This window comes from Crassostrea angulata, chromosome 4 (assembly GCF_025612915.1).
Source record: "Crassostrea angulata isolate pt1a10 chromosome 4, ASM2561291v2, whole genome shotgun sequence".
NCBI classification, from domain to species: Eukaryota; Metazoa; Mollusca; class Bivalvia; order Ostreida; family Ostreidae; genus Magallana; species Magallana angulata.
Window position 1 is genome coordinate 18,201,580 of NC_069114.1, and position 23,765 is coordinate 18,225,344.

Here is a 23,765-nt window from a genome sequence, read left to right on the forward strand (position 1 = left end):
AATATAAGTATAATATAAATCGGTTAACGCGTAATGATTGGCAGTTTAAATAAGTACTATGTATTTGTGTATGCATGGTCGATGATTTGGGTCGTGTGTAGACATTTCGATACATATATAATCTTTGATGTCGATCCCCCGACCCTGGGCATAAAAAGGGGATATGCACATAAGAAAACTCGAGTTAATCAGTTTATAGTTTAATGAAAAACTAATTTCATTCACGAACTGTAGGATATATTTTTTTACTTGTTAGCGAGGTTTTTTTTCTGTATATATATATGCATCGATTTACAAATGTATATATACGCGAATGCATGATTTGTGATGTGCTATGATTCAAAAGGGTAGTCCCGGTGGGTGGGGGTGGGGGGTCAGAGACATAAATTACATAAATGTTATTTATGACTCTGGTTGAGGTGTAATCATGCAATTTATAACTAGATCGAAACTATTTTATTTCTCTTCTAACAAACATGTACTCCCATTTCTATTGAACTTTATTCCCACTCTAACCATTTAATCACTGCGTGATTTTGTCTTTAAAATAATTCTTAAAAACAGATAAAATGATCAATTGAACATCTAAATTTTTCATATTTGGTAAGAAAGGAGCTCTTTAAGTCTATAGTCTATTTGTAAAGTGTTTGAAAACTTTTGAATCGAACGACTATATAATTATTTGGTTTTGGATTTGTTTATTTGTTTGATTGTTGGTTTGGTTTTTTTGTTGGTTTTTTTTTTTTTGTTTAACATGCGCGGATCTACATGTATCGTTAAAATTGGATATATGTATGATCACCCCCCCCCCCCCCCACCCGGAATATTAAACTTATCAAGGTTACATGGTATCGTTTTAATTCTATTCTTCTGTAAATAATATTTATATTTTCTAATAAAAACTATATATAGCTACGAAGCTTGAATCACATAAATACATGTAGCTTTTTTTCTCGGGAAAAAAACCCTGTACCATTGATATCTCGATCCGAAATAATTTATACCGCATAGAGCGGTTTGCATTTTAGTGTGCAAGTACTGTTTCCTGTAATTTCAACAACGTGAAGAAATCTGGTCACACACATACTGAACAAAATGCAACGGTTATGATAAGACGTTTAGCTTCCAGATTGCGTTCTTATATTTCAAAAATCATGAGTGAAGTCACCCCTGAATCGAGTCTGGTAAATATCCATTCATTTCAATTGTCTTATCCAAGTAACAGTTAAAAATTCAGCCGACTCGTACACTCTACTCGGAGTCGGGAGTGAAATTATGAGTCTGATTATTGATAAATTATACACATTGTGACTCGCCGCCTCTGTCTCTTTACTGTTATTTTATTGTAATATTTTGTACAAAAATATCCATCAAAACCGTAGTCTATTCTACCAGAGACATGATTAACTCTGATCCTACCTTACACAATCTCAGCATAATAGAAGACAGTAAGGACATTCCTAAAATAATAAATATTTAATCATTTTGAATTGCAAAAAGTATGAAAATTTGTGGCTTATTTTTGAATTTAAAACTAAGTGAGGGGTGTTTCGAAATGTTTGGAGTGGGTTCAAGATGTTCGATTTTTCCATTAATACTTCTAAATGTTCTTTGGACATATTAAATAGTGGTCTAAGAGAACAGAGTTTTGTAGCCAGTAGATGTTATTCTTTTTTTTGTTATTTTTATGATAGAAAAGGAAAGCAGACAATGAACAAGAAACTTCATCAAAAAATACCAAAAACATTAAAAAGGTAGTAAAGTTTCCTATTTTGTTGTTTATTTATTACTCATCAGCATATTTAATGTGTGCATCATAATAATTATATAGATATATATTTATACCTTTGGTTTAGCCTTAAATACAGTTGTTTAAAAGTACCAGTGCTGTTGCTGAAAGGTTTCAAATATCAATGCAGAGTTGGGAAAAATATTGATAATATATAGGGTTCTTAAATGCATGTTATTTATTTGCAGGAACAAGTTCCACAAATGAAAGGAAATCCAAATGTAAAGAGAAAAGTTGCAGTTTTGATTGCCTATAATGGCAAGGGATACCATGGCATTCAAAGGTGATTAAGATATTTCTACCTGCAGTTTCACTTTGTAAAACTTTTTTGACAACATATGATTACTGGTATTAACTATTTTTTGTGAAATTCATATGGATTGTAGGGAAAATAGTTCCTATTAGGTTGAATGTTGAACTTCATGAATTTTGATAAAAATAGTATTTTATTGATAAGACTATATTATTTCATTGTATGTTAGGTTTTATTAAAAAAAAATTGTCAATGTACATTATCTTGGTTTACACAATGAACTTTTCAGAAACCCACCGTTCCCCTCAATAGAAGAAGAAATATTGAAAGCTCTCTTAGAAGTGAAGGCAATAACACAAGAACAGTACGATAAACCCAGCTTAGTGAGTACCCAAGTATATCTTCTTTTCAGGAGTTTCTTCTTGAACTTGTGAGCCTATCATTTCCCAAATGCATTCTTTGAAATATTCAGGATTCTTGACAGTACAATTTTTTGTAATGAATGTGTACAACTGAGAAGTACTTTCCTATTAGTTTTTCAACGTACATACGGTTGAACTTCAATATCTCGAATATTGATATTTTGAATACAATGGATATGTCAATATGAAAGTGATTTGTAAGTCCCAACCACTTATTTTTGAAGTATTTTACCCTCGATATCTCATATACTTGGATATCTGGAATGTTTTTAAAAAACAGTCACATTTAGTTTGAGATAATGAAGTTTGACTGTAATATGTGAATTTAAGATTATTTTTAGAACTCATTTTACGGTCTTTCATTATATTGTAGAGGAGATTTTAATATACAGCTTTTTAAAATTATATTGTACAAGGTTGTTTATAGTATTAAATGGACTCTAAACTGTACAGTATAATGTTCATCAACCCCTGATGACTTACATTTCTTTTTAGGTGAGTTTCCAGAGGGCAGCCAGGACAGACAAACATGTCTCCGCAGCAAGTAACATACTCTCATTGAAGATAAGTGTTGTACATCTTCACCTAGTCTTTTACAATTTGCAATGTTATCATTGACTTAAGAGTTTTCTCCCTTTTCTCATTTCAATTTTGAAACTGAATGCATTTTGATTTTCTGTCAATATTTGTACATATTGAATTATTATAGAGAAGAAAAAATAAAATGTATCACAATCATGTTTTTATTAATATTTAATTATAAACTCTGTTTGTGATGAAATCTTATCCCAAAGTTTTTTTTATTAATAAGTGTTTCATTATAATCAGAAACTACATGCACATATTGATTGTCAATTTTGGATTTCATTACATGGTGACAAACGTAGAGAACTTTTTGGACAACGTGAACGGGATATTGCCTAATCAGATCAGAATGCTGGGTAATGTATTTGATTGTGGTCATGCATAATCAAAGTTGAAGATTTTTTACTTTCAACGATAAAGTTTGTTGCATGAATGTACACTTCATACTACATGTTAGGATAATTTAGAAATATATAAAAGAATGTTATGACAATGCAAGCTTATTAATGTATGTTCTAATAATATAAAAATATAGAGGAATGTTATCCTAACTAACAAAAATATTAAGTTTTTTTTCACACCTGTTGTTTTGATTAAATCAATATGATTTAAGGAAAGAAATGAACAGCTACCCAATTTATACAAGAATAAACTGGGTTAAGACAGTTTAAGTTTTAAACTTTATAAACCCACAAAGTGGTTTAATTCTTTTCTGCTCTAAAAAGTAGATAGTAAGGTAAATTGACTATGAATAACTTTTAACATTGTACAAAACTTAAATTCAATGTTTTTGAGATGCAATGTTATTCTTATCGATTTTGTAAGCAAAATTCTTTATACAGTGTAATAAGGGAGATTCAGCCAATCAAAATACATAGAGCATGTACATTACAACCAAAATCAATTGTTTTTTTCTCAAGGGTTCAAGAGGACAACAAAGGGGTTTGATTGCAAGACACAATGCACTGGCCGCACATACATGTATGTTCTACCCACGTACGCTCTTGCTCCTGTGGAAATGGTGAGACTTTAATGTTTAAAGATATTAAGTACTCTATGTATGTTATACATATTTGTATTGTAACATTCCATTTATTTTGGATTTGACACAAAACTGCTTTTTAATGGGTATGAACTATTTGGTACATGTACAAATGTATTTTAAATGTCAGATTTTTCTAAAATTTAGAATTGAAAATGAGTCTTGAACATATGTTATTGTAATACTCTTTTAGAGTTATTGTCATTGAAATACCTGATATTATAAATACTTTAGTAAGACTTGGCTATTGGAAGTTTTATAAATATCAATTTTGTTCATTTGTTTACAGACAGTGACAGACAATTATCGAGTAACAGGTAATGTCCAAGAAACACGAAGAGGGAACACATTATCTAAACATACAGTAAAACTTGTTAAGTTGAACTCACTTATAACAAATTTACGTTTACAGTGAGTCAATTTGTTTTTAAGTTGTTGCATGTTAATATTTTCAATTATGTTTTCATTTTAATATACTAATTACCGGTATTCAGTCAAATTGACTCAATCATTATAATTAAATAGGGTGTTTAATGGCCAACTCTAGATCAAAACTCAGTAAATGCTTGTTTCAAAAACTTTGTAAGTTTAAAATTGGACAAATAGTTGTTCTTGTTCAAACAATTTCAGTGTCCTCAATCCTTTGAACTTATTGATGGTTACATGATAATTTTGAAAACTGAAAACAAAGTGTTTAGCAATATACACTGTATGCTAATTAGCATACAGTGTATATGCTAAACATGTTGTTTTCAGTGGTTAACCACTTAAATAAACAAAAGAATATCTATTTATATAAGTTTATCAGATATATTTAATTGTACTAATTCTTCATTTCTACTACTACATGTACCATGTTTTACTGTTTATATCTAGCAGTCAAAAAAATATGTTTTAGTAGTTAATCACTGAGAGATTAGATCTTACTGAATTTTTTCACCCAGTACTTTGAGTATCAAAAAAAAAAATTAGAAATTATATTGGTATCTTACATTTCTTTTATACAATTGTATTACAAAATTTTAATTAGTTTAAAATAAGGCCTGTTTATTCGAAATTTTTAATGAGTTTCATAGAAAGTTATATCAAATACATGTATTTGCCTTTACATTCAAGTGTTTTTTCTGTCAGCAAAAAAGATTCAATAAATCTTTTGGTCAGAGAGCTAATTTTTAGTTTACCGTACTTAAAATATAGATCACTATTGGTAATTAGGCAAGGACTGTATTTGATACTTTGAAGCAAAAAAACTGCTGGTTCATGTATTGAAGGGACTTAGACACGATTTGGCTTAAAATTTTCAAATTTTATTTTTCCATTTTCAATGTTTATAATGGTAAATATGGAAGTTTATAATGCTATGTCAAATTTTGAAAGTCAGATATCAAGTTATAAGCAAGATACAGAGTTCATAATTCTTTGTTTTCAAAACAAAGCTTGAATATTGTCATATTTTACATAATTATGTATAGTACTGGTGTAAGTTTCAATCAAATGTATCTTTCTTTTGTTGATAAAACCTGTAGTATTTATGAAGAAATTGAATTACCGGTAGTTTAAATTGTTTTTTACGTGTCATTTTGCCTAAGAGATGGTAGTTCTCTACATTACATTTTTTGTAAACAACTATAAGACTCGAGCTTTGTTTACATAACAATCAATTTTTACCTCTGTATCCCGCTTGTAACTTGACTTTAACATTCAATATTTTGATCAATCATTTAAAATGCACCAGTAAACCATATCATACATAAAAAATAAAAAAAACATTTTGTATCACAAATCGTGTCCAAGTCCCTTTAATTGTGTCAAATACCAGAATAAATTGTGTATGAAACATACTCCAGTTGTTGTTGACAAATCCAATTCTCTCTGCAGATGAAGTTCTCACTAGAGTCAATGAAATTCTTCAGCTGTATGTTGGTACCCACAACTTTCACAATTTCACTTCAGGCATGTAAGTATAATTCTTTTTAATTTAAGGCAATAAAACATCTTGATCTTTAGTATTATCATGTCTTGATCTTTATTATTTACTCGGGCTAAAAATTATGTAAAAATGCAATGAAGGAATACATTTTAATTGCGAGACTTGAAAAAGAGGAATAACTTATTTTTTTTAATTACTTAAAATTTAATAAATTAATACATTTAAAAATTAATATACATTTTTTCTACATGGCAACAAAATTATTCACAATGGCCTTTGACCATTGGTGGCAGCTAAAAAAATAAACATTAATTTCTCTAAGCCATACTTGTAGCTCCTTATTATACCCCCGCAAACGAAGTTTAGGGGGGTATATTGGTTTCATCCTGTCCGTCTGTCTGTAGATGCAACTTTGTACCCCCTATAGCATTTTTTATTACTTCACGGAGCAGTTTGAAAATTTGTACATATGTTGAACACCATCTGAAGATGTGCACCTGCAATTTTTTTTAAGATCAGACAAGATTTAATGATTTTATGACAGTTTTCATTTTCCTTACTCTATATATTGTACACTAATGTTGAAAAGTAAGGGAGGTAATCCTTACAGATCTTATTAATTAATTAATTAATAGTATTAAAACACTCTAAAATATATTTATATAAATACATCCAGATGGAGGTGTTTTGTCTTTATGTCTTAATTAATATAAAAATTGTTTTTTATAAGTATTCTATCAACTGACAATGCAAAGTTTTTGTTTGTCAATGATAAATTCTTAGGAGCTAATGAGAACATCAAAGAGAAGTGTGGCTGATTTCATTGGTTCCAAGGGAGCCATTATCTGAGCCATGGTTCAGATGGAGCATGTGTTTAGGTATTTTAAAACTGTTTCATGTAAACCAAAAGTTTATATCAATATATTAAGGAAATAAATAATATCATTATTAATAAAGAAGTTGAAATATTTTTAGAAGTTGTTTTAATTTATTAGTCAAGTAAATTGATGAAGTGACCCTATCGGGCATTAATTTAAATGAAATTCAAAATTACTGATATGATTGTAGTGTTTTGGCAGTTTTAAAATTGTTTGTTATATTAAATTTTCTTTTTTACATAGTATGGTAATTATGGTAATGTTTTGGGAGTTTATTAACAATTTAGGTTTTGGATATATATGGAACTGTAAAGAACAATTTAATGAACATGTATTCCTACATGAAGTGAAGCAGAGGTTGACTGACATGTTTATACAAGAAGGACATGGCTACTTTGAAAATTCCCCCAAATGTGTAATGTATAAGCACTTATGTAATAATTTTGAAGTACAAGAATATTTAACAAAACCAATACCAACTGTATATGTTCAATTTATAAGTAAATATCATTTATCCTCTCATCAACTGGAGATTGAGCGTGGCAGATTTTATAATATCCATAGAAATGAGAGAGTTTGTAAACTATGTTCACTATCACAGATTAAAGATGAGTTTCATTTTATTTTAATCTGTCCATTTTATAAGGAAATAAGAAAGTTGTATGTAAAAAAAATATTATTATGAAAAGCCTTCTGTTTTTAAACTTATTCAATTACTTTCAACAAAGAATATCAAAGAGTTGTGCAATTTGGGAAAATACCTATATAAATGCTCAAAATTACGATAAAATTATAATTAGTTTTTGTTTTGATAATATACTCTTAATTATCCTGTTTACTTCTGTCATGTATATTTTGCAGACTGCTATGTGCACACGCAGTCTAATACAAGATTGTGATGGTCTTTCTTTTTTGTTTTTGTTTTTAAAAATGTTTTCATATGTTTGTTCACTTATGTATATATGTTAAACCTATGAATCGTATGGTTCTTGGTAATAAACAATACAATTAAATTTAACAAGCTCATCAAAACAAATCATAGTCCTATGGGATCAATTTTCTGATATGGAGTTCCATTGTGCCATAGGAGAAAGTGAGGAAAATTTGAAACAACTAATTGCATTTGTCAAGACTCTTATTAGAAAGATACTGAAAGTTTTATCAACAGAAGAGCATTGCTTGGCTACCGGTATTTTCCATTTACTGCAAAGGGAGGGGTTATTGTCATTTTGTTGGTTTTTCTTTAAATCAATTAAATTTTAAAAAAAATATCATCAGATACATACATTTGTAAATGTATTACTGTTATAGATATGTATTTACAGTGAAATTCTGACAATTTTGATTTTAATTTTTCTTTGTTAACTAATTTTCTTTTTTTTTTTTACAATTCTAGATTTTTTATTTTTTTGTATGTGTTCCAAACCTTTATTATTCAATTCAATTACTTGTCCCATTTGAAATTAGCCTTGCGGGGGTATTAGTCCCATTAGGACAGTTCTAGTTATCATTAGTATTAATCTGAGGATAAAATCCCCCTTTTTTCTGTTGATATGCAATGAAAACATTTATTTTAAATTTTCAGAAAACCAACAGAGAGAAGGGCCTACAGATACATTATTAAGTTTGAGGTAAGACATTTCTGATCTTTATAAAAGATTGTTATTCTGTCAAATTAAGGATTTTTTTCTTAATTAAAGTATTCCTTTAAAAACAATCATTGACTCTAGTCTACCTTGTTGAATGTCAGTTCTGTATCTTTGCTATTTTCTGATGGCAGGGTTTATGAAATTCAGGGAGAACTCATGTTTTTCTTTTCTTTTATTGATGTAATCAAGGGCATGAAATATGATCTATTTACAATGTACCGTAGATCATCTGAGGATATTTTATCAACATAGCTAATCTAATATCGGAAATTAAAGTATTGTCCTTATTATCGTAATTAAAACAAAACTTTTAAATACTGATGGACTTGTACTTTAAGATGTTAATTCCAGACCAGTCATCAGAGAAATATGACCTGAATACAAGTAGATTGATGTCAACATCAACCTTTATACATGTAGGGTAAACGTGCAAAATATCGGACAGTTTTTGGAAAAACATAATTAAAAATCTGCGGATGTTTTTTTGTTTTGCACCTGTCTTTCAATAACTAATTATTATAGTCATCCAACATATAAATCAAGTTTTATTGGTTGAAAGATGTCAAATGTTTATTGTTTTGAAAAAGATCTGCAATAAACTTCGTAATTACTGTTAACGTGAATGTCCTGCCAATTACCGGTTTCTGGTCTTCAGTCTGCAAATATGCACAAACTGTTTTGAGACTGATGAGTATGACATCATCACATATGTACTGAACCCCCCCTGGTTTCATAATCTATGATTAATAATGAATGATAGAATAGGATATAGCAACAACATACAAGGATGTCTATATTTGGATCAAATTGTAGATATACACTGTAGATAAATGGTAGATAATACTAGATATACATGTTGATTGCTGGAATTATTTTATCAAGAAAACCTTGGAATGATTTGGGTTTTTCGCTTATTCGTTCATCTTTTATAAGGTTATTGAATGTTCAAGAGGGCAAATGTTTAAATTTTGATCCATGCGTACATACACATTCCATATATCGGGTAATTTTTGTGATGATCTTCTGTAGAATATGTTGGTGTACTGAAAGCAATTTGTACATATATGAGATAAGTGTAAGTAAAAGCTCAGATTCAGCTTTTTCACATTTCTTCTCTTGAGTCCAGTAGTATTGCAAAATAAAATTATAACTAATTTTCCTTTTTCCCAATTTGAATGAATTTTGAGTTATTGTACTAATTCTTTTTTTCAAATCTTGCGTAAAATACCTGCCTGCCACATTATAGTTTGAAAGTTTTGGCTGAAAAAACTAAAAAAAAATTTTTTTGGCTTATATTGGCTAGCTGCAGGTATATAATTTGAACATTTTAGCCAAGGAAACTAAAATTGTTTTTTCGGCTTATATTGGCCAGCTGCAGGTATTATTTTAAAGTTTTGGCTGAAGAAACTAAAGATAATTTTCTTTTGGTTTATATTGGCTAGCTGCAGGTCTTTAGCTTTTGGTAAAAAAAAATATGAATGGACAACCTGGGTGGCAAAGTTATCAATCAGTTAGAATGTAAAAACATTTTTAAATGATGTAAACTTATATAAAAGCATGCCTCTGGAAGTCATGCATGGCCATTTTTTAGTCTTTATTTATAAATCTCCTCTACAAGAAGAACTTTGTGTGACGGTAAAGAAAAATATTCAAATTTAAAGCTTCATGTAATAGAGTAGGAAGTTTTCTTTACTTAATAATTATTAAAGTTCATGGCTAAAAGATTCATATCTTAAATTTTAAAGTACCGGTAGATCTGATGGTTATATTTTCTTGATTGACCTATTTGACCTTCAAGACTCCTTAATATTGAGACTTTTTATCTATCATTTGATCTGTTTGAGGTAATGGATCAAAGGCGATACATCATTTAATTACTCTGGTTTTTATTTTTTTGAAGATTGAAGAAGATTAAGTTTTCACTGTGTACATTTTGCCATGGCTGGTTTTGGCAACTGAAATTTCATTTTTTTTTTTTTTGCAGTGTGGGAAGCCATTTGTGCGGGAAGGTTTAGAGTTCGTGACCTGCAAGGTCAGGGGTCAGAGTTTCATGCTGCATCACATAAGGAAAATGATAGGTATGTGTGCATGGGTGTGTGAGTCCATTTTTACTCTAATGTAGGTGGTCACTGAATTTACATATTTATCATAAATTCCTGCTTTAATGAAAGGAATCAACATCCACGTAAAATTATGAGAAGAATTCTCCGCAAATTTGAAAATATCACTTTTCATTTTTCTGACAGTTGTCAACTTTAAAAAATATAACATGTAAACTAAGTGCTTGCAATCTTTGAATTTTCACAATTTGATACAAAACAGTGAAATCACAAAATTAAGTAAATAATTATGTACAGTATTAGCTCTCATTAAATAAAGAATCTACACTAAGTCTAAAATCTATCATTATATAATACTGTACTTTCAGGGAAACAGTTTTCTTTGATATTAGTATGCTTAAATTTTCAGCAATTGTACGATTAAATATTTGAATATAATAAAGCAAACACTGCTTGCACCGCAATTATACGTCATTTGAATTTATTGGACAGTACAGTACAAAATCAATATGCAGTTTTATCACAAGCAAAGACACTGAAAAATGTAAATATTAAGGAATTTATGTATAACTGTTCAGACTTTTAGATTGGTTATCATGGTTATGGTTGTCGAGTGAAATTAACGTGAAAAATATTGATTTATATTGAATAAATATTCAAACTTTATTTGTGGCCTTATCTTTGATAAAGGCATCGGGAAATGAAAATATTACAATTTCAGTTTGTAATTCAATCAGCTGATATGTAATTTGAAGTGAAAAATATTGATTAAAAAAACTTCTTTTTATTAATAAAATAAAAAACATATGGTAAATTCTGATCTGCTTGTGTATAAATGGGTTTTCTGTTTGCAGGTTTAATGATTGCCGTAGTGAAGGGCTACTGTAAAGAAGATTCTATTGAGTTGTCATGGGAGTCAGAAAAGGTAAATAACAATGGTTTCCTTGTGACCTTGACCTTATTAAAATTGTCCAATGAAATAAAAAAGAAGGCTTGGTGGTTTAAATTTTTAAACAGCAAAAAAGTATAGATGTTTTCTTACCAATTGATTATTATTTTATACTGTATACAGGGAAATATTTGCCCCCATTTTCTTTTTGCCGTTTCGCCCTCATTGTCAGAAGGCAAATTTAAGACTAGATGAATCCAAATGTCTCATTTTATTTCTCCTCACACAAAACTATGACTGGGCGAATTCAAAACTGGGTGAAACTAGTTGCAAGTGTAGATGAGTGAAAATTCACGAGGCAAAAATACCCCTGTATACAGTAGCTAAAAAAAATAATCTCTAAAAAATTCTGTATATTTCTGTGACATTTCTAAATTTTTTTTCTGCTGATTACCAGGTAGATGTCCCAAAGGCCCCAGGACTAGGTTTACTGCTCGATGAGGTAATTTCTTCTCTTATCTCATCTTCAGTTGGTACTCTTCCTAGTTGCTCAGATCCATTTCTTGTATACAATATATGTACTGCAAATTATTCCAAGAAATCTGTAACTATGGACTGTTTTTGCTGAGCCATATTAAGAAACTAAATTAATAGTATGAAAACTATTTATGAAAGTATAAAACACCCTTGTTTTTAAAATTTAAATATCAATTGTTATAATGAATTACAAACTGTGCGTACCATCTGTTGATTTATTATTAAGAATAGCAAAATAGATATATTTGTGTTTATAAACATACTGGAAATTTTCTGTATTTTTGTAGCTCTACTTTGATGGTTATAATAAAAAATGGGGCAGAGATGGTCTACATGAACCAATAGAATGGTCAGAATTTGAGGTAAGTCCTTATGAAACTAAAAATATATAAGTACAATATCCATATGCATATTGAAGTCAAGATAACCATGATGTAATCTTCTCCCAAATGTTGCATTTATGTATTACAGTACCATTTTCAATAATTTTATGTCGTAAAAGAAAAGAATTTTTAAGGTGTGAATTCCAAAACATGAATTATATACTAGGTAGATAATTTTTGTAGCTGTGTCTCTTACAAAGCCTTAATGGTCATTGATGATTTCCTATTTCCAGGAAGAGCTAGAAAAATTCAGAGAGGAATATATATTGCCAGAAATTTACAAGGGAGAGAAAAATGAGAGAGTGTATCCTTTCAATTAGTCTTGATATTTAATGTCAAAAAATATACTAATTATACAAAACAATTAATTGCAAAAATTAAAATATTGAAATGTTACATTCACCTAAACACTCTTCTTATAGACATACAACACTGGCAAATTTAGTTTAGGGGTACTTGGATATTTATGAATTATTAAGAGGATTCAATGGTCATAGACTTTTTTTTAGACTGTATCGATCTCCTTTAGAAGAAGAGCTCTAAATAAGACTTTAGGAAAATTTTTGAATTTTAAATTTTAAAAGGTGAAATAGATTTTTTTCTTCACTGAATAAAAGGTACAGCTAAACAAATCATGTCTTAAAATCTTAACTATACTGGTTGGTAATTTGGTTGACCATCCAGTCTCCTTAAGTACTACTCACTGCAAGTCCTACTGTTGTGTCATTACATGTAAAAACAATGTTTGGCCTTTTCTGACTACCTGGAAAAAACGAACATGACTCAGCATTTAAAAAAAGAAGCAAAAAAAAAAAATGAATAAAAGCTACCATGTGTTTATTAGTTGTTCATTTTTAACGAGAGTATTACATTTAAGGCACTGTGGATATTTTTTGATCGAGTGTAATTTGGTTCGGGTTTGAAAGTATTTCATTCTTATCACTTTTGATGGGGCCATATTAAAAATGTTTGTTTGGAATTGCCGCCTGGTGGTTTCTAGAACCAGGAGGAAAGGGTTTTTTCCATGTTTCAAACTTTAACTATTTAAAAATTGGTAAAAAAAAAAAAATAATAAAACTCCACAAAAAAAAATTGTTTATTTTTTGCTGATAAAATTTTATCAGTGGGAGGTATTTCAATGAGGCAGGTGGCAGTTCCAAACAGATGATAATTTTATTTTGGCCTTGTGAAGGTTAACGTTTTATCCTGCTTTTGTTTCCATTTTACTGATCATTTAACAGTACTTACAGGTTCATTTTTATTATATCACTTCCTATTCCAACGATAGACTTTATTTTATATAAAATTTATTGGATTGGTCTCATTCCAGATTAAACTTGAACTTTATTTTGCTTCTAATGCTTAATTTACTCCGTGATAGGGATTAAATATGTAGAATGAACTGCAAAAACACGTCTTGTTGAGCATTTATTATATGTTTTGATGAAAATATAAAGCAGAAATTATTATCTGTATCCTGTTTGTGACAAAAAATCTTTAGACTTAATTGCATGTGTATATGTATGTTAAAGCTGTATGGTCCGATTGTTTGGCTATTCCAGTACAGTATCCAACAGTTTTCCATACAAACCAATTACCCCGGTATCTTAGAAAGTTATACTTTTGCCTATTTACACCAGCAGAATCGATCTCTTTTCAAAGTTAGAAATATTTAAAGTAAATGAAAATAGTTTCTTTATTGGGTTTCAAAAAAACCCATTTGAAACCAAAATGCTTCTTGGGATGTTTAAGAAAGGGAACCGTTTGGTTTCGTTCCCCGATAGTTTTGGTTTCTTCAATCCGGATGTTATGCATTGAATGTAAACAAAACAAACTTAAGAAATAATAGTGAACAACATGTAAAAAGGTTTAATTTTGATTTGCCAGAACACTACCCATATTAAGACTCTATTAAAGCGATGTCAAAGTCGTAATACGATCATCCCCGCCTCGACGTCAGGGGCGAATTTTAATAGGAGGCGAAATTATACGACACCCTTTTCAGGACGTATGTTTTGTTAATAAATTTTGTACATAATTTTTTTCATTAAAATGTAGTTAAATTGACCGGAAAAACTATTGCAATGTTTATATACATGCTTAGCATAACCATTACTTAAATGCGTACCCAAAATTTTATATAAAATCGGACTCTTGTTTCAGTACAAACTATGAATATTTGCATCCGATATTTTTGTACCCCACACAACACTTGTTGTATATTTGTCTACGTTTGTCAGTCAGTCATATTTTTCAGTGTAACTCCTCTATAACCTCTGCACAGAATTTAATATTTAAGGTTTAAAGTAATAAGATTACAATATATAAAGGTGCATATTTACAAGAAATTCAGAATCCTTTAATTTTTCATCAAATTTGACTCCTTTTGGACTTTCGGAATTTTCCCTTTTATTGAATATATTACTGAACAGTTTGCACGTGCCATTTCTCTTAAGTTTACCACTGCACTAACTGTTGCTGACTAAGGTTAACGTGACATTATCTACATATGGTTACCCCAAGGAGGTTTGGCGAGGGCATTGGTCATCCTTGATAAGTTCTTGTTGTCTTTACCTTATAATGTCACAAACTCTTCCTAGATTTATCAACCAATATGTGATAATTGATTTCAGTTGTTGAACTGCTTGGGAAGGGCATGGGCATTCAGTGTGAAACGTACCAAGTTCATGTTCACATGCTTGTGTTATAAATACTTCTGTAATTTATCTTGAGGCAACTGCGTAGTTTGTTATTTAACCATATCTTTTTTGAATTTATGATACATTAAATTCATTAATGAGTATGGACATAGACATTTATAAGTAAAAGGAAACAGGGCAACATCTCCTCTCATTATGAGTATGTTTTCAATTTGCTGTAGAATTATTTAGCCTGAGAATGCTGAGTATAATATGCATATAAAGACTGGTACTCTAGTTTCATAAATATTTCTTGAATGCCATGTATCTCATGGATTTCGTTGGCGAGTTGATTCATGAAATTAAAGCTGATTGGTCCGATTTTTAAATCAAATTTTGTGTACTCTTTTAAACGATGGGGTTTTAATAAGAATGTGCATGATAATACACATTGCAGTAGTTATCCCGGTCAATTAAGCCATATTTTAATAATAAAAAAATGTTGGAAAATTTTGTTCACAGAACAAGCGACATTTAATGATATTGCGTTATTTCGCCTCCTTTTAAAATTCTCCCCTGACATCGAGACGAAGACTTTGAAATCGCTTTAAATGGAGTCTAAATATGAGTTATGTTCTGACAAATCAAAAATAAACTTGTGTACATTTTGTTCATTTTTGTTCCTGAGGTTTGCGGGTTTTAATTCCAAACATTCGGGGGACGAAACCAAACGGTTCCCTTTCCTAAACATCCCTATGATGCATTTTAGTTATGTACGCCCATAAAGAAATTATTTCATTTTTTGAATATTTCTAATCTTGAAAGGAGACCGATACTGCTGGTATAAATAGGCCAAAGAACCATTTTAACAAGACATTGGATTTCGATTGGATATAACTTTTTTTCTTGCATCAATACAAGTTAAAAGTGATGCTAATCTGCTTGGATTGCATAGTCTTAGCTCAAAAGACTGTTTGACACAACTACCCAAAGTCCAAGCTCCTGTTGAAATAGCTCAATCAACATATACTGTGTTAAATATTGAGTCAATGGCAACAAATTTAAGTATCATTGAAACTGATTTTCATGCAATGACCCACAAAAATTGACGCCCGCGCATATTTATGAAATTAAACATCTGTTTTACTGCAATCCTAAATTTAAAAAAAAGTTGGACTTTTTTCTGCTTTGCCTTGTGTGCAGAAGATATATGTTTATGATTGTATAGTCGTCGCAATACTATTTTAAAAACCTAATTTGCTTAGTGTGAACGTTCAATTTGGCTCTTTTGATTCCAGACAAATCCCCCCCCCCCCAAAAAAAAAAAACATGAAACACTGATCATTATGTGTATTTTGAGCTGTAACAAAAATGTACTATAGTCTTGTTTTACATATTTGTGCATATTTGTGTATGAGAGACAAAACGACATGTTTCTTAATTCAAGAAAAGAATGTGGGACTGGCTGAAAACCTTGCACATGCACTCATTTGATGTGGAGAGCAAGAACAGAAGAAGAAACAAATATTCGGTAAAGTCCAATCCACACTTTGTAAAGTTGTTTCCCTCTGCGGGGTCAACCCAAAGGTCAAAAGGGAAAACCCAACTTTTTCCTTGTTTATGCAACCAAGTACTTGGGCGTCCTGTGATGACATCTTTTGGAATTTAATTTATACTGTTTACTCGCACAAGGGGCATGGACACCCCTCCATCCCCCATACCCACATTCAGTTTTTTGGAAAATTATCTTTTTTTGCCTATGTTCCTTCTAATATGCAATATCAATTATTTAATGTAACTGATGTAGCCTTAATTAAATTACAGAATGTAACCTATTAAAATTTGTGTACATATATTTTTGAAATACGCACGCTTTTATGTGTCAAAAGTTTTGATTTTTAAAAGTTGTTCAATGAGACAAATAAGTTAAGTTTTTGATAAATAGAATGTTAAATAGAATATTCATATAAGAGAAAAATTTAAAAAAAAAAAAGTGTAAGACAAGCCAAAAATATTTTCATTTAAAAATTAAAGTACAGGACAAGAGGAAGGGGGCTTGAAGCCCTAAGTGTTTGTTGAAATGTTTAGAAGACAGAACACTATTATAACTCGGTGATCTTTGTTTCTGTTACAAAGGTTGGAGGCTGGAATAACCCTCTTTTAAAATAAAGGACCTATGGGGGCCTCCCCCATTCTAGGGGAATAATATGTATTAAGACGTTTAGCTCACCTGAGCCAAAAACTCGATGGAGTTTATTTATCTGTTGTCTTTGTCATTAGTTTTCATATATGTTTACCATCTTCAGAACCACTTGACTAATTTCAATTTGGCACAAAGCATCACTGAGCTTGAATTTTTCTAGTTTGTAAAAATGAAGGACCAAACTTACTTCAAAGGAGAGATAATTTGAAAAAAAAGACTGGCTAAAGTTTGTGAAATATATATGAAATTAAGTATGAATAAGTGTTATTTAGTAGCCGAGCATATTTTACACTTGAAAACAGGTGGGAATTCTTATCCGTATTTTATTAAGTCACCTGAGTAAACTCAGGTGACCTATTGCAATCCGTTTTCATCCGTCGTCGTCCATCGTGCGTTAACAATATAACATTTTAAACTTTTTCTTAAAAACTACAAGGTTAATTGTTACAATTTTTGGTATGAGACATTTCTATGATAAGAGGAATCTAAATTGTGAAATTCGTGGCTCTACCATCTCCGGGGCACCACAGGTGGGGCCAAATATGCAAAAAAAAAGCAGCAAAATTTTCAAAAAACTTCTCTACTCCAATATACATGTGAGGAAAAAACTGGTTGCATTGTTATGATGTCCATGAGGCCTACCAAAATTATGAAATTTATGACCCCTGTGTCAGGGGTTCAGGCTCTAGGGTGGGGCCAATATGACCATATAGTTAAAATGTATTAATCCATAGAAAATCTTCTTCTCTACTCCCGTATATATTTGTTAAAAACTAAATGCATGATTATGATGTCCATGAAGTCCTCTACCACAATTGTGAAATTCATGGCCCATGGGTCATGGGGTCTGGCTTAGGGATGGGGCAAGTATGGCCGTATATTAAAAATGTATTAAATCTTTAAAAATCTTCTTCTTTACTCCCACACATGTGGGCAAAAAACTGAATACATGGTTATGATGTCCGCTAACTCCTCTACCAAAATTGTGAAATTGATGGTCCCTGGGTCAGGGGTTCAGGACGGGGGGGGGGGGGGGGGAAATATAGTGTTACATGTAAAGCATATAATGTTTAAAAATCTTCTTCTCTTTTCTCACACATCTTTATGAAAGACTGACTTCATAATTATGTTTTCCAGGAAGTCCTCTACTAAAATTTTAAATTTCATGTCCCCTGGAGTATGGGTTTTGCCTCGAGGGCAGGGTCAAAATGGATGTACAGGTGTTAATGCATATATCAATGTTTAAAAATTATCTTCTTTACTCCTACGCACCTAAAAGGAAAACTGAATTCATGATTTTGTAGACCAGATCTTTCAGTTTGCTAAAATTATAGGTTTCATAGTTCTCTCTGAAAGATTTCAGGCAAAGAGGTGGTCGTCATTACAGATTTATAATTTTTCTACTCCAGAATGAAACCTAATTAAATGCATATATGTGACTCCTCGTCAAGATTGTGTATGGGTTATATGCTACTCAGGTGACCGTTAAGGCCTATTGGTCTCTTGTTAAGTATTCAATATCTAAACCCACACAAGAACATTGGGTGTAAATTGACATTAGTAGACATAAGATGTAAAATGATATTATATGATAATTAGCGGCTGTCATTCGAATGTGTCATCTGCTAATAAAACATGACGTAAGCTCAGTTTATGGTTTTTTAAAAGTGTAAAACTTGCGTACTCCGTGCAAAGATTTTTTTAACGTATAAAAATATCACAAAAAATGGAAATGCAACATTCATTTACACAAAAATACCCACAAACTAAGAATATATAAGTAGTTTCCTAATTAGACTTTTCACAAGGGTAATTGTGACGTCATCAACAGTGCAAAATGTTGAAGTCATAATTATTTTTTGAAACAGTATAAAAGCGTGTAACTTGGTTCTTTTTATACACAAATATTCAAGATCGTTATTTTCAAGAGATTTAAACAACTTTTGAATTTTTGGACAAATATTGAAATAAACTGTTCCTTCTTCTTTGTATGAAATTAAGTACAAATATTAAGTTTTATTCAGTAGTCGAGCATACAGCCAGGTGGGATTTTTTTATTCGTATTTTATTAAGTATTCAATATCTAAACCCACACCAGGGCATTGGGTGTAAATTGACATTAGTAGACATAAGGTGTAAAATGATATTATATGATAATTAGCGGCTGTCATTCGAATGTGTCATGTGCTAATAAAACATGACGTAAGCTCAGTTTATAGTTTTTCAAAAGTACAAATTGTAAAACTTGCGTACTCCATGCAAAGATTTTTTTTAAGGTATTTTCATTATGGTGTACCTAATCTCGCTATTTAATTTTGTATCTGAAAGTGATGCAGTATCCTTTAAAATATATTTATTTACATTTTCTGGTCTTGGTCTATGATAACACTACGAATCGATTTTGTTATTTATTTTCCAATACATTTCATCAATTGTTCAATCGTACAATTGATTATATTTTTGTAAAATACATATTGAGTATTAAGGAAGTATGATGTGATCAAATACGATCGGGTGGGATCCAATCGATCTTAAAGACCTTCGGGTTTGACTGTGTTTGATCAGAACCGGCCATTTTTGATCACCTCATTACACGGCCCAAAGAATGATTTCTTATTCCTTAAATCAAACGTATCGACAATATGTAATATTTCAGAGTTTGTTAGCATTTTAAATGATGACATGCTCAACTCCACAATGGTACCTATCTCTTATTTTTTAGCGGTCCGTGTTTGCTCTGCCCCTGTTTTGTATTTTTCTTTGGATTTTGATTTTGAACATTGTTCGTTATCACCACATGTCAAGCGGTGAAATTTTGTGTACTCCTACGTAAAACTCACGTTAGAAAAGAAAACAAATAACAAAGATGGCTTCATTCTTAAAAAGAGGACATGTTATTTTTTTAAATTCTTAGTGAACTTTTTATTTAAAACGATGAAAAGTTGTGATGTCTGTACTACTATATTAGAATTAAAATAATGGACTTAAATTTTTGGGCTTTAATACATGTCTTTGTTTTCTATATTTTAAACATCATTGTTACTTGAAGATTACCAATTTGTTTTTAAGGCGTCGAGCTAATGCTCGGCAGCCTTCTAGCGACGTCTGGATTGGCAATCGTACAAAAATTCATGCTCTGCACCGCCTTTTTAATGCGCATAAAAAAATTAGTTCCTTGAAGTATTAAACGTATTACAAGATTTGTATTCCTTTTATTCAACTAAATTGTGTTACAAAAACCCAACTTTGCCTCCCTGGTTATTGACAACTCATTGCATTAATAAAATTTGCTTAATCAAGAAATGGCAGATGAATACAATAGGGTGCAACGTAAACAATTTAAGTTTATCGCTTACATTTCGATTGGAGACCGTGCCCGATAGAAATAAAATTTGATATGTAAAGTTATTTGTTATCGGGCATGGTCTCCAAAATAATTATAAGCGATAAACTTATCTAGAGATTTTGTTGCAATTAATAAACACGATAATGCAGTTAGTTTGGTCGAGCATTTTAGATAGCACGTGTTGTGGATTTGTTTGTAAACAACCATAGCATAGGTAATCTTGTTTCAAACGGGAATTGAAATAAATAAAAGTATGTTTTATTATTATAATTAGGGACACACTGTTAATGTATTCAAATTATGAGCCTGTGAAAATTGTGCAAAGACTTTTCAAAGCAGAAAGAAAATGAATTTTTTTTTAGAACTTTGAAATTTCTTCGATTTTTTGTAACCATGATGAGTTATTGTTTATAAACGCATCACTACCTATTTTATAACGAAATATACTGATTATTGTTTTTGAAACAGCGCAAAAAGTAATTCATTTCCTTTTTTATTCTAATATTATTTGATATATGACTATTAGTACAGTACAGAAATTCAAATTACAAATGTATTGATATCATTCTATATAAAAGAAAATGTCAGCTCGACGCCTTTGTGGCCGTTCCGGCCTTTGATTATTTTTTCTCAAACAAGCTTTGCTAATTAATAATCAACGAAAATTTCTTTTAAAAATCTGGAAATCATCAGGATTTTTTGGTTTTTACGATGGATTTTACAATCTTGCGCATGTGCATTGCATTTACGCTAAATCACGGGATGCTCTTTAGTTTATGTTTTCACAATGTCACATTTGCATGGATAAACTCAGAAACGATAATACAAATACGTGTAAATTTTCATTCCTATTACATATATTCTGTTCATCAATGAAAATACGATAGATAACTCTGACTCAGTGCATTTAATATGAAAATGCACGAGAGTATCAAATGTCAACATTGTGTGTAAATTTGAAGCGAGTAAAAACGTTGGTGAAAAAGTATTTATTCTTAATTAATAAGAATTAAATTTTTAGATGAAAAATATTTACAGCCTCAAAATGGTTTGTAATGAATAATTTGACTGTCATTTTCAATGCAGCTTCATTTATTTTCTACAAAATCGTTTCGAAGCGATTCTGTAATTTTTGGCTACATTACGGGTATATGAGAGGCATTTTAACTGTGGTGAAGGCCTGTCCCAAGACACAGATTATTCTAACTAAGCAGAGTGTAGTGAAATGAATAGCATTATTGTAGGCTAACAGCTGCTTAAAGCTTGGTTATGTAAATGTCAACAATACGCTGTGTCGATGTATCTATTTCGTGAATGTCCGATATCATATTCAATGTGTCAACCCGTGCAAGCACGGGTCAAAGTCTAGTTTATATTGTTATACATAGTGAAAAGGGGAAATTTTAATCAAGTTTGTTGATTTTTTAAACGGATGACAAGCAATGATGGGTTATATTATAGTACACAGCTAACTTTATTTTTTTTTTAGATTCCAGGCTCAGAGGAAAGCACGCGGGATGTGAACGAGGAGTCCCAAAACACTAACCTCGACCTCACAGATGGGGATACCGGAGGTGAGGTCATAACTAAAAATAGAACGGAAGTTGAGGCGAATCCCCAGACTGTGCTTTCTCATCCGAAGGAAGATGGAGAGGTTAAAAAACAAGACTTTACAAAATCAGATGAAGTCTTAAAGGGAGAATGCGAAATAGGTCACAAAGATCTAGAAGTGGGTGAAGGTCAAGAGGGTGATGGTCAAGATAAAATTAACTCTGTGGGCTCCCAAAGTCTATGACAAATCAGAATGTTGCAATTACGGAGGAGGGAAAAAAATAATTCAGGAAGAATCACACACAATGCAAACGACACTCTGATCGCGAGCGGAAGTCCTATACGTTGTTTGCAAATAATAATAAGACATGTTATGGGTTTGTTTACCCACGCGACAAAACAGGATGTGGAGCAACATAAACAATGTACCAGTACCAGGTTTATATGATCATGAAATGTCCTTTTAATTGTAAGATAGGTATATATATTTTTTTATATCCGAACTCTCAAGTTAATTGGAAATTCCTTAAACGGCATCTCAACCACACAACTATTTAGTTACTAGTATACCGGAATGTGTCCACACGAGATGTTTCGTATTACAAACGAACATAAATCCACCAAGGATGTCGAACGGGATTTTGTTTATATATATATATAATATATATATATATATATATATATATATATATATATATATATATATATATATATATATATATAACAAGGTAGATATATTTTAACCCAGTTGATAAAACTGTCAATAATTTTTCATAATGAGCTGCAACCATTTTAACTGTCATGCTTATAAACAAATAAAATACATCAAACATCTGTTGTAAACCTTTAACAAAACGATACATTTTACGTTAAATCCATCAATGTAGTTCACCCGTCTGACGTCACTTAACGGATTTATTTTTACTTCCTGTAGCCTGATTTAAGATGTAATATAGGAAGACTATACAATGGGGTCTTTATGTCTTCTATCAGATATTTTTGACTTGATCATCACTTGTTGCGCGACGTCATTAGAGGTATTCAAGCCACCAAGAGAAATTAAAAAGGGGTATACGGGATTATGGTCTTCCCATAATGCCGTCTTTTATCTGCCTGAAAAAGACAATAATGGCACCTATGGGAGAGCGTGCATAGACATCAACAATCGCGACACATACGTTAGACGATGAATTTGTCTTATATCATTAAGAGGGCTGAATGTGGTCGTGGTATTTTTTACACTACATAAACCTTCTTAAAATGAAGAGCTTTATGGAAAGATATAGGGGAAAATTCAAATTTTGGAGTTAAAATATATGGCATTTTCTGTATAGTATTAGTTTACAGCTAAAAGTAATTTGTTTACCACACAGGCTTCCTTAGGTGGTATAGGATACCTCCATATTGTGACATATTTCCTATTGAAATAAACAGTAGAATCAAGTATGATTTTATCATTTTATTTTCGCCCCTTTCGCCCACGTTATCAGCGGGCGAATTTAAAACTGGGCGAATTCCAATGTCTCGAATTATATTTCTTTTAAAACAACTGTATCTGGGCGAGTTCAAGACGGGGCGATACTGTTTTCAAGTGTAAAAGGGCGAAAAT

General features: G+C 30.9%; 1 protein-coding gene across 1 annotated transcript; it reads left to right on the forward strand.

Moving 5' to 3' along the window:
- The first annotated feature begins 1,038 nt into the window (after positions 1 to 1,038).
- Positions 1,039 to 22,629, forward strand: LOC128182600 (pseudouridylate synthase 1 homolog). The gene is made up of 17 exons (XM_052851323.1): positions 1,039 to 1,184; positions 1,695 to 1,754; positions 1,978 to 2,072; positions 2,332 to 2,425; positions 2,960 to 3,028; positions 3,336 to 3,405; positions 3,970 to 4,070; positions 4,381 to 4,408; positions 5,970 to 6,048; positions 8,485 to 8,530; positions 10,533 to 10,626; positions 11,463 to 11,533; positions 11,955 to 11,999; positions 12,322 to 12,396; positions 12,651 to 12,721; positions 16,509 to 16,587; positions 22,095 to 22,629. Exons 1-17 carry the CDS (start codon positions 1,107 to 1,109, stop codon positions 22,398 to 22,400), a joined length of 1,461 nt encoding a protein of 486 aa, XP_052707283.1. The 5' UTR covers positions 1,039 to 1,106; the 3' UTR covers positions 22,401 to 22,629.
- The last annotated feature ends 1,136 nt before the right edge of the window (positions 22,630 to 23,765 follow it).

Bases quoted from the DNA above. Each gene is read 5' to 3' on its own strand.
- LOC128182600 (XM_052851323.1), top strand. From the start codon at position 1,107: ATGATAAGACGTTTAGCTTCCAGATTGCGTTCTTATATTTCAAAAATC. The intron at 1,185-1,694 runs GTAAATATCCAT...TTTTTATGATAG, and splicing joins TCACCCCTGAATCGAGTCTG to AAAAGGAAAGCAGACAATGA. The intron at 3,406-3,969 runs GTAATGTATTTG...TTTTTTCTCAAG, and splicing joins TAATCAGATCAGAATGCTGG to GGTTCAAGAGGACAACAAAG.